The sequence below is a fragment of the Melospiza melodia genome, unplaced genomic scaffold (assembly GCF_035770615.1).
Source record: "Melospiza melodia melodia isolate bMelMel2 unplaced genomic scaffold, bMelMel2.pri scaffold_62, whole genome shotgun sequence".
NCBI lineage: Eukaryota > Metazoa > Chordata > Aves > Passeriformes > Passerellidae > Melospiza > Melospiza melodia.
Genome location: NW_026948801.1, coordinates 2121551 through 2133671, shown reverse-complemented (window position 1 = coordinate 2133671; position 12121 = coordinate 2121551). Strand labels below are relative to the sequence as shown.

Below are 12121 nucleotides of genomic sequence, written 5' to 3'. Positions count from 1 at the left end.
CTGGGTCTCACTTGTTTCCTGTTTCCTTCCTATGGACACCATTGTGACACTGCAGAGAATTGTGGAACCAATAGGCCATGGTGACACTGCAGGCCCTTGTGGAGCCTGTTACATTGTAGGAAATGGTGGAACCAAGGGGAATATTGTGACCCTGCAGGGTACCATGGATCCAAGGGGCCACTGTGACACATGTGGGGCTTCATGGAACCAAGGACATCATTGTGGCTCTGTTGGGACACATGGTCCCAAGGGGCCAGTGTGAAGCAGCAAGGCTTTGTGGAACCAAGAGACCATTGCTGCATTTCAGGGCCTTGTGGAGCCAAAGAGCCATTGTGATCCTGCGAGGAACCGTGGATCCATGGAGAGTATTGTGGCATTGCAAGGCCCCATGGAATCATGGAGACCATTGTGACACTGTGGGGCCCCATGGAAGGAAGGGGCCATTGTGACAGTATGGGAACTTGTGGAACCAAGAGGATCATTGTTGCAGTACTGGGCCCCAATTGAACCAAGGGGCCATGGTGACACAGAGGGGCTTCATGGAACCAAGAGACCATTATGACACTGTGGGGCCTTGTGGAACCATGGAGACCATTAAGATCCTTAAGGACTTGTGTAACCAAGGGGCCATTATGACACCTTAGGGCATCATGGAAGCAAGGAGCCATTGTGACACTGCAGGGCCCTGTGGAAGCAAGGGAACATGAAATAGGTGTGTCTGCCTTGGCCTCCCAGGGGTCACCTGGCACGTCTGGCTGACTTTGGAATGTGGAAGGCCACTCCCATCTGCCCCTGAAACACTGGGACTCTGGGCTTTCCTTTGTATGGAAAAGAAATCTCCATCTTTTCCAGGTGTCCATGGCCAAAATTAGGATTCCACCTCCAAATTTCTGTATATCAAAGGATTGCTCCCACACAAAAGCTGCCAGGACAGACAGGTCTGGCTGATCTTTAACTCCTGAGGGCCAGAATTCACCTGTTTTCTAAACACTAGAAAGGGCTCTGTGCTTTTCTTTGTACGGAAGAAATCATCCTTCTCCAGGCAAAAAAATTCTGAAATTAGGATTCCACATTCATAATTTTGAATATCTAAGGGTTGCTCCAAGCAAACCTGCCAGGACAGACAGGTCAGGCTTGCTTTGGTCTCTGATGGCTGCCGTTCATCAGCTCCTGAAATATGGGGGCTCCATGGTTTCCTTCCCATAGAGACCAATGTGAGACTGGGAGCCTTGTGAAATAGAGGGGCCATTGTGACACTGCAGAGCACCATGGATCCAAGGGACCATTGTGACACTGTGGAGCCTCGTGGAACCAAGGACATCATTGTGGCTCTGTTGGGCCGCATGAACCCAAGGCAGTGGTGGGGAAGTTAGTCCAGCTGTAACTCAGAGTCAGCCAGATTTTACCCCAAAATAACTGGGTGTGAGTTTCAAGCCCTGGGAATTAATTGTTTTACTTAGGGTGAGCTTGAGAGTTCCACCATAAGCCTTTAATGTTGCTATACTAACTTGTACTAGTTCTATTCCCCTCTTGGTTACTAGTTTCCCTATATGGTTAGTGTTCTAGAGTGTTCTACCCCAAAGTGTACATGTTGTTGCTTCTCCTTTCTCTCAGGTTTTGGATCCTGCCCCTCATACAGTTTCTCGACTTCTCCATGTTTATTGTTTTTCACCCTGTTATTAAAGTTCCTTTTAAACAACTCCATTGATCCTGCCCCTTTTCATTTTCGCCACCCTCGCCCTGAAGTTAGGGAAACAGAGAGGTTTGTTGCAACCACCTTCACTGCGACATTTGGCACCCAAAGAGTGACCCTGACATTCAGGGCTCCCTGTGTCAGTCACGTCAGCTGGGGTTAGCTGATTGATAGGCCAGTGCTCCCCGGGATTTTGGATCATGCCAGGTCTGGTGGAGTGATTATTGCTTCAAGGGACCTTGCCCAGAATCTGCAGGGACAACAATGATTTCAGCTGCATAAGATTGCATGTGGGTTTGGGGAAATGCAAGACATTTATTGCCCATTTTGCCACTGTGTTTTTACAATTCGAATAAACATCCCATAATTGATTTGGGGTGTTTCAGTGGCTCTTCCCCATAATGCAGAGAAAGAGAAAAATGGGCAGCCAGATGTCCAAACTAGGAAGGAGCATATATGGCTGCTTTAATTCTCACTGATCATGATATAATATTTTCAAAGAACAAATTAAAATCAATCATGAGGTGAATTATTAAAAACTTTCCTGATGACTCTGCTGACGAAGTCCATAACACTGAATTTTGGGACTCAGTGGGAGTTAAATTGTACAAACTTTCAATAAAAAGGGACTCCATTGAACCCTGTATGCTCCCTATCTTCCACACAACCCTTCACCAGCAAGCAGTGTCTTGAAAACTCAATTGGTTGGTCACTCCTAACTCAGGACCTCCCCTCAAACCTGCCTTTCTCAGACCTTCCATGATGATCCAAGATGGCAATGGCCACACGGTCTTGGAGCATCATGCCCTGGAGACTCAAGATGGAAAGAGCCTGTATGTGGCACGGGAGCCCGACAATCCTCCCTCCATCTTGGCTACTTCACTTCCTGCTACCACAACCTTCTCTTCTGACCCTGAATGAACCTCCAGACTCCACCCCCACAACTGCAGGTCATGTCCCACTGTCAATCATTCCACCTTCACCCTGGACCATGCCTCCAGAAATCCAGCCTGGTAGTCCGCCATCCTAAATCAAGGTCCTTCCTCCCCAACACCTGACAAAATGGCAGTACCCTTTGCCTCACCCTCCGTCAACAATATAACCCCCATGGTCAAAGATAATAAGCCCAACTGTCACACTATTTCTAATCCAAATGATTCTGCTCTGAGTTATCCTTCCTCCACAGAAGACAGTTTGGATTTCCCAGAGCCACCTCTCCTCTCAATCCCAGAAGATCCCCAGGAAAGGATCTGGAAAGAAGCAGTTAAGGAAGGAGACTGGCAAATAGTCTTTAAACTCCTCTTTGCCCCGTATGTTCTGAAAGCAAGGGGCAGAATCCCAGGTATCAGCCATTGGTTCATGAGGAAATCAAGGATCTGTGTAGGGCAGCTAAAGACCATAGGAAGGACTTACCTTGTTTTACTGGACTAATGAGTGCCATGTTTACAGCACATGTGTTAACCGCTGTGATTTGAAATATATTATGACCATGTTGTTATCACCTACAGAATACACCCTGTGGGAAGGGGAATGGAAGTGTTTACTAAATCAATTAGTAGCAGGCTATTCTAATAATGAGACAAGGGCAGAATTGACAATGAACCATCTAGCTGGAGAAGAACAACACAGCCTACCAGCTGATCAAGCAGCAGGTAACTCCAGAGAAGTATGGATGGTATCAAAGAGATGGCTTTGAAAGCTTTAATCCAGGTATCGGATGGTAGCACCCCCAATTTGGACTACCTTGGGTGGCTGCAGCTAAAGCTTTAGGACAATTAGACCATCGTGGGTGACTGTTAAATAAGCAAACCAATGCTACCTCCCTCACATTGAGTGGTCTGCTCTCAGACACAGAGACCATCATATATGCCACCATGCAGAACAGCAATAGAGTTTTTACTCTGGGCGCATGGGCATGGCTGTGTATACTCTGAGGGATGTGTTGCATGAACCTCTCCAGCCACAGCGAGTCAATCCAAAACAGCATTCAGGTACTGAAGGGTTCAAGAAGCTTCAAGTGGAAAACAAAGACTGGTTCAATAAACTCTTCCAATCCAAGGGACTAAAGGATTGGATGATATCTAGCTAAAACAGGGCTATTAATTCTCTTAGTTGTTGTTGTATTGTTAATTGTCCCGTGTTTGTTTGGATCCTTCTAGAAAATCTTACAAAATTCTTTATGTTCCATCTTTGTTGTAAAACAGAAAGGAGCAAGATACCCAACACAGGCTCCTCATGGACTCCTTGGAGGAGAGAATTGGAGGTCAGGATGGAACAAAAAACTCTCAGAGACACAGTGTGGGAAGGAAAATCCTTAAAAGTACCTAAAAGTATTCTTAAATCCATAAAATGCCTTAAAATCCTTGAGTATCTGAAGGCATTAATGGGCACTACTGAGTGTAAGTACAAAGCCCTCCAGGAACTTGTTAAACCAGATAATTGGGGCCGTGATTGCAAAAACCTCTCAAAGAGTCTGTATCAAAAGGGAAACACCAAGTACCTTAAAATAACTGAAGTACCTTGAAGTACTAATGAGCCGCACTGAGTGTTGTTACTGACAAAGCCTCTCCAGGGACTAATTACAGCAGAAAATTGGAGGGCATGATTGCAAAAACCTCTCAGTGATTTCAAGGCAATTCAGAGCCCAAAGTTCTTTAAAAAACCTGCAGTCCCCGGGAGCATGAAGGAGCCCCCAGCGCCATTCCTGATAAGGGCTCCCCAGGGACTCCTTCCAGCAGATCCTTGAGGCCACTGGGATGTGGGCTAGGGGGGGGATGCTGAGAGCAGGACAAGAGGGTGACAGTTCCCACCCTGGTTGGGACTTTGCTAGGAGGCCCAGGACCTCAGGACAAGGTGTCTCCTCACAGCCCTTGGTGGCACAGACCCTGCTGTGCCCCAGGGCACCAAGACTTGGCTTCTCTTTGTCCCCACCTGTCATCACTGCCTCCAGTTCTCTGCCTGGGGCCTGGGGACACTTTCTCAGTCGTGTCCCTCAGTGGGACCCATTAAAAGTCCAAGGAACTTTGGAGTTGGATTCTGACTTGGAGTTCTGGAGAAGTTTCTTCAGCTCTGTCTCAGGGACTGCTGTTAAGGGCCTGAGCACAAAGCCCCAGAGGCTCATTAAAGTCCTTGTGCTGTGTCTGTGCTGATGAGCTGGGCTGGGCTCCTGGCACAAAGGCAGCTCCTGGTAACCAAGCAAAGCTTCAAAAGCACATTTCTCTGATGAGCAGATCTTCTGCCAGCCCAGCAGGGCTGGGGCACTGCCTGCAGCCACCCCGGGTGTAGCACAGAGGCACAGAGAGCATCAATCAGTCAGGGCTGGGAAGGTGCTGAGAAGTGCCTGGGGCACAATCACTGCCAGCCCTTGGCACAGGAACTTTTGGCTGTGGGACAATGCAGCTGCAGCTCCTGGAGTGATCTCCTGAAGCTGGACCATCCCAATGCCTACAGACTCTGTGAGTACATTGTCTGATTGTCTTTTGTGCAGAGCAGCCAGGGGTGCCCAGGGCTGTCCTGCAGAGCAGGGTCCTGCAGCCCAGGGCGCTGGGCTGCGGCTGGGACTCTGCTGCCTGCCAGGGACAGCTCTCAGCCAGCCCTGGAAGCTGCTGCCAGCACTGGGGGACAAGATCTGGGTGAGAGGAAACAACTGGTAAGGCTTTGAAGTTTTCTCCTTGTGTGGGAGAATTATGCATTTTTCAGGACTGCTCCTCGGATGGCATGTAACTGCAGAACATTTCTGAGTTGATTATACCGGGAGCACAGCAAGGCAGGGGCTGCATGAAAGGGAAAATCCTGCTTTTTTAATATACAGCTCTGGGTTGCCTGGATGGGAAATTGCACATAGATATTCATCTCTCAGTTCAGGTTGAGAAAAATAAAAACATTTTCTCTCAGATCTTAAGAAATCTGGAAGTAACAAAATCAGAACAGGGCCCCTTAGAGGCAGCATCAGTGTCACTTTTCCAGCCTCCTCAGGGTTGCTCTGACATTGCCATCAGAGCCTGCAGAACCAGAGCTGACCCCGGGCAGTGCCTGAGCTGGGAGTGGTCTGCAGGGCAGAGCTGAGCCCACAGGGCTGGGCTGGGCTCTGGCAGCACTGGCAGGGCCCAGCCCTGAGTACAGGGAAGCAGCTGCTGGCAGGGACAGCTCCAGGCAGCAGAGCCCTGGGCAGGCAGTGGGGGGAAGGTGCCCCCAAGCTGTACTGGGATATTTAAAATTCTCTTCAAACCAAATTATTCCATGATTTCTTTTCTCTACAGATCCCCATGCCAAGGAACTGCAAATGTCTAACAGCAGCTACATCAGGCAATTCCTTTTGCTGGCATTGGCAGACACGCGGCAGCTGCAGCTCCTGCACTTCTGCCTCTTGCTGGGCATCTCCCTGGCTGCCCTCCTGGGCAACGGCCTCATCATCAGCACCGTAGCCTGCAGCCACCACCTGCACACGCCCATGTTCTTCTTCCTGCTCAACCTGGCCCTCAGTGACCTGGGCTGCATCTGCACCACTGTCCCCAAAGCCATGCACAATTCTCTCTGGCACACCAGAAGCATCTCCTACTCAGGATGTGCTGTACAGGTCTTTTTCTTTCTGTTTTTCATCTCAGCGGAATTTTATCTCCTGACATTCATGTGCTACGACCGATACGTGTCCATCTGCAAACCCCTGCACTATGGAACCCTCCTGGGCAGCAGAGCTTGCGCCCACATGGCAGCAGCTGCCTGGGCCAGTGCCTTTCTCACTGCTCTCACGCACACAGCCAATACATTTTCCCTGCCCCTGTGCCATGGCAATGCCCTGGGACAGTTCTTCTGTGAAATCCCACAGATCCTCAAGCTCTCTTGCTCACACTCAATCATCAGGGAACTTGGGCTCATTGCAGTTAGTTCCTGTTTAGCACTTTGCTATTTTGTGTTCATTGTTTTCTCTTATGTGCAGATCTTCAGGGCTGTGCTGAGGATCCCCACTGAGCAGGGACGGCACAAAGCCTTTTCCACCTGCCTCCCTCACCTGGCTGTGGTCTACCTGTCCGTCAGCACTGGCATATTTTCCTACCTGAAACCTCCCCCCATGTCCACCCCATCCCTGGATCTGACCTTGTCAGTTCTTTGCTCGGTGGTGCCTCCAGCCCTGAACCCCCTCATCTACAGCCTGAGGAACCAGGAGCTCAAGGCTGCAGTGTGGAGACTGATGACTGGATGGTTTCAGAAACATTAAAATGCTGGCCAATTTCTGCAAATCACTTGTAATTAAAGTCATCTTTGATAGTTCTTTTTGGTTTTATTTTGAAGGTCCTTTCTCTTTCTTTTACTTTTTTATTATTTTCAACAAAGGAATACCATTCTTTGTGTCATTTCCATTGTGTTTCTCTTCACCTTCTGTGCAGCCAGACTGTGTCTGTGAAGGGCTGTACTCTCAATGGCTTTAAAAGAGCTAAAGAATTTCCCAGCAAAGTTTTCTGCAGTGATGTCATTTGTTGCATTCTCTGGAGTTGCAGCACCAATGTCTGTGTGCAGAGCTGGGATCAGATCAGTGCTGGCCCAGCAGCTGTGCCCAGCAGCACTTGGTGTTGTCAGTGCTGCTGTCGTGGCCCTGCCCCACTGCCCTGGTGGCCCTGGTGTTCTGTAGGGCCTGAGTGCTCTCGGGGCTGGGCACAGGCCTGGGGGTGGCAGTTGCAGGCCTGCAGCAGGGACAGGCCATGGGCCTGGGGGCTTCAGGCCACTTGCCCAGGCTCTCTCAAGAACACGGCCAGGCCAATGCTCACCACAGAAAACCCCATGAGCAGCCCCAGGCTGGCCTTGGGCAGGCTGGGGGCAAACAGCATGGCTGGGGCTCTGCAAGGGCCCTGGGGCAGAGAGGAAGGAGCAGCAGAGCAGGGGCTGTTCCATCCCCAGTGCGCTGCACAGCCCAGGGCAGCATCCCAGAGCGTCCTGATGGAGCTGCCAACAACATCCCCCCTCTGCAGCTCTGGCCTCTCCCCCAGCTCACACAGGTGCCCCATCCTTGCAGGCACAGACACGGCAGCACTGCCTCAGGAGCCCCGGTTTGCATTGTACAGAGCAGGGGGAGCACCCCCATGCTGTTGGTGTGGGGACACAAAGCAGAGGGAGCACAAACGCATTCAGTCCCTTGGGCCAGCAAGGGCTTGGGGACACCAGGGAAACCTCTCAGCTTTGTCCTGGCCTCTGCACTCAGCCAGAAAGTTTGTTCCCATGAGCTGGGAGTTTCCTGTCCCACTGCAGGCGCTGTTGCTCAGAGCCAGGGCTTTCTGGCAGCCACCCCGAAACTGCCCTGAGCATTTCCTTTGCTTCAACTTTGCTTTCTTTACTCTTCCTTATATAAATGTCTTCCTTTTGCCCACCCCTCTTCCCTCCCCTGCAAACAACCCATCCCTGTTTGCCCTTTCCTCTCTGGCCCCTCTCCCCATTGCAGTTCCTGACTTGGCCCCATGGGAACGTCCCTTGGGCAGCAGGATCATCCTACAAGTGCTGCAGGAATTGTCTGCAGGCCCCTGCAGTCCCTCGTGCTGCTCCCTTGCCAGAGGCACTTCAGGCCAGGGGGTACGTCTGGGCTGCTGTGTCTGACTCTGGGATTCCCTGTTCTGGGCAGTGAGGAGGAGCTGCAGAGGCTCTGCAGGACTGACAGGATGGGCTTTGGGGCTGGCAGGAGAAGCTGTGGGACCTGGGCTGCTGGAGCTGCTGAAGAGGAGGCCCAGGGCTCATCCTGCAACTGCTCCAAGGGTGGTTTCAAAGAATCCCAGAATCAGCAAGGTTGGAAAAGGCTTTGGAGATTGAGTCCAACCAGTGCCCTGATACAGCCTTGTCTCTCCTGAGCCTCCTCTTCTCCAGGATAAAGAACCTGTGCTTCCACAGCTGCTCCTCACAGGACTTGTGGTCCAGATCCCTCCCCAGCCTTGTTGCCTTTCTCTGGACATGCTCCAGCCCCTCCATGTCCTTCCTAAATCGGGGGGCCCAGAACTGGACACAGCACTCGAGGTGCTGCTTAACCATTGCCCAGCACAGAGGAAGAAGAATCCCTGCCCTGCTCCTGCTGGCCACACCATTCCTGGTCCATAGGAGTGCCATTGGAGGGAAATGGTGGCGAGGGGGGACAAAAGGATATTGTTTTTCAGGCAGTTGGAGAGCCTTGATTTTCATACCTGTTCAGACTGAATTCGAAGGTACTGGGGGTCAATATCAATTGGACTTTGCTGATATCAATCTATAAATGGGAAAACAAAGCAGGACAAAGCAGTTCTCTCTGTGTTGAGTTTGTGAGGGTCCCCAGGACAAGGTGGGAGATGAGAATCTGACTTCATGTTCTCAGAAGGCTGATATTGAATTATATTATATTATATTATATTATATTATATTATATTATATTATATTATATTATATTATATTATATTATATTATATTATATTATATTATATTATATTATATTATATTAATCATGGCATTTCATGTCATGTAATATTATATAACATTACATTATCGAATGCTACACTAAAAGCATACTAAAGGATAAGACAGGATACAGACAGAAGGCTTAACAAGAATGATAATGAAAACCTCATGACTGACTCAGAGGCCACCACACCTGATGATGATTGGTCATTAAGTAAAAAGAATTCACTGGAAACCAATCAAACATGCATCTGTTGGTAAACAACCTCCAGACCACATTCCAAAGAAGCAAACACAGCAGAACCAATCTGATAATTATTGTTTTCATTATTTTCTGAGGCTTCTTAGCCTCCCAGGAGAAGAAATCCTGGCAAAGATATTTTTCAGAAAATATGACAGTGGAATGTCTGCATTGTTTTCAAAATATTATATTCACTTTGAATAAAATTCTGAAATATTTCTAAGTAACCACAGAAGAATTGAACTTTTAAGATATTCCCTGGGCCATTTCTTGTTTGGGTGTTGTGGTGGTTTGACCAGGAAGAAGTGGGAATTCTGGGATGCTGTGGTCAAACCAATGGGTGCTCGGATTTTAATACTGGCACCTGGTGTGGCCAGTTGAGTTCGGACACACCTCTGAGAACTCACAGGGGTTAAAACCAGAGCTTCGGCTCTGGGAGGCTCTCTTGGGACTTCGAGGAATGGAGGTCAGATCTCCCTTCCCCCCGTCCAGCCGCTGCTGCTGGGCAGGGGAGGGGCAGCCATGTGGTAGGCCTGGGCCTGGACAGAGATGGGGGGTGAGGAGGCCTTGGAGGATGGAAGGGTGGAGGAGCCCCAAGAGACATCGGGCAGCCATCCACCCCCCCCAGGAGAGAGAGAGGGAGAGCCGGCCATGATGAATGTGATAGCAGCAGGCCCAGGAGGAGAAAGGGGGGGAATGCAGTGAGGGAGGAGGTGCTGGCCGGAGCAGCAGCAAGTGTGGGAGTGCCGGAGCTCTGGGACAGGCAGAGACTGAATTTTTAACCCCTTTCTTTCATGATTGGGACCTCACAAAAATGCTGATCCTCCTCAGAGCTAAATAAGAAGAGAAATAAGAGATGAGATAACCAAGGACCTGGCCCGAAGGACGTGGAGAAGGCTGGCTGAGTGGAGAGAGAGATGATTGGAGTGGCTTTTTGGCTGGACTTTTCTTGTGTAGCCATAGACTCACCCAGTTTTATTCCTGTGACACAGAGACTGCATTTAGGGGGAGACAGTGCCTCAGAACCATGAGGGTTCATTGTGAGGACCCCTCGGCCCCAGCGGGTAGAAAAAAATGGGGGGGACAGATGTCCCAAAGCAGAGACTGTGCCTTTTTGGAGTGAGAAAAGGCATCCTTAAAAGACAACCCTAAAAGCAGCTCTTGTCCATGCACAGTGGTGAGAGCACTGGGCATGGAAGGAAGATGTCACAATGGCAAAAGGACTTTCTGGGTGGTGTCGAGTGACATGGAAGCACACGAGGTTTCAATGTGTTTCCAGGGGTAGCCTATGGTGCAAGAAGTACTCCTCTCCTCTTCATGGACTGAAGTTTGAATATTCTAAAGGGTGGTGCCAGACTGGGCAGTTGGTGATTTGGGAGAATGTATCGGATTGGGAAATTTTGGTGGTGGGCTTTTTGTAAGGTTTTCAATTTTTTTCCCTTATAGGTTTTTTCTTCTTTTCTTGTAGTTTAGGTAATAAAGTTTTCTTCATGTTTAAGCTGGAGCCTGCTTTGCTTATTCCTGGTCACATCTCACAGCAGACACCAGGGAGAGGGTATTCTCATGGGGGCACTGGCTCTGTGCCAGGCCCAAACCATGACAATTCCTTTCTTAAAGAGTGTCTTTTATTGATGTTCTCTTTAGAGGAGAGCTGCTTGGAGCATTCAGTGATTGATATTGATCCACGGTCTCTCCCAAGGAGGTCTGGCCAGGTCAGAGAAGTTGTATCTTGAGAGCTGTTCCAGTGTGGACAACCTTGCGTCACGTTCCACAATCCCATGTGAGAAACTATTTTTACTTTCAAAAATTAAATGGTTTACTGAGACCTTTTTGAAATACAACAGAAGACTGAATAAAGAAAAGAATACAGCACCAGGAGCAAAGGATTCGGTCGTCATGTAGTTTTCCACAAAATGGATGTTCTGTCTTTTACACCTCTAGCTCCTCCCAAAATTTTGTCAATCGACTCCTTCTTCACTTTCCAGTGGTGGAGATCACTTTCTTACACCTTGATTGGAGGTCAGGTGCTGCCGCAGCAACAAGCCAACCCTCCCGAATGCCCCAACTACTGAGGCCATCCTGTGATAACAATGCACGGGGGAGGGAAAGGATAAGTCTACATCTACAAAATTTCTCTTAACATATATTTAAGATTCACCCCTTAATTGTGAGAGTCAACCATAGGATTACTCATCTATAACAAACTCCCCTTTTCTTTTTCTATAAGTCATTTTGTTCAAACAATTGAGTCAAAAATTTTCTCTCTCTTTTGAATGAGTCATACCAGCATCTGTTGATGTGGGCAAGGACAGTGGGAACAGGAGAAAAAAAATCTCAGGTTTTCCTTAGACACACTTATTTGAAATGGACAAAAGGCCATCACAGAGGTCCAGTATGGCTTTGACTCCCATCTACCATACCCATGTGGCTGCTACTTATAGTCAGTGTATCTTAGGGGTGAGTACAGAGGGCAACTCGGTCCCGCCCTCCAGTCCCTGTTGAATTAAAAGACAACTGAAAAATGATAGAGGCCATACTCTCAAGTATGGCCCTTTGTCCCTACCTTACCATGCCTATGGGATTGCTACCCACAGCAGGACCATGGAGCCTTCTTGGTAGCAAACAAGGGTCCAACCTGGTCTTGCCTTCCTTCATCGTCTTATTTTCTTAAAGAAGCTGTCCCATCGCCTTGTAAAGACCCTTGTGTATTTCCCCTCAAGAGATGCTGGTAATTCTCACCCATGAAAACAGGAAGACAGTTCTCAAGCTGGTTGGTGGAAGTT

The 12121-nt window shown here is 49.0% G+C and overlaps 1 protein-coding gene across 1 annotated transcript; it reads left to right on the top strand.

The window, feature by feature from the left end:
• Nucleotides 1-5975: 5975 nt before the first annotated feature.
• Nucleotides 5976-6890, top strand: LOC134413969 (olfactory receptor 14A16-like; the record flags this gene model as incomplete). The annotated part of the gene is made up of 1 exon (XM_063147982.1): nt 5976-6890. A coding segment is annotated over exon 1 (915 nt), but the record flags the coding sequence as incomplete, so codon positions are not given.
• Nucleotides 6891-12121: the final 5231 nt, after the last annotated feature.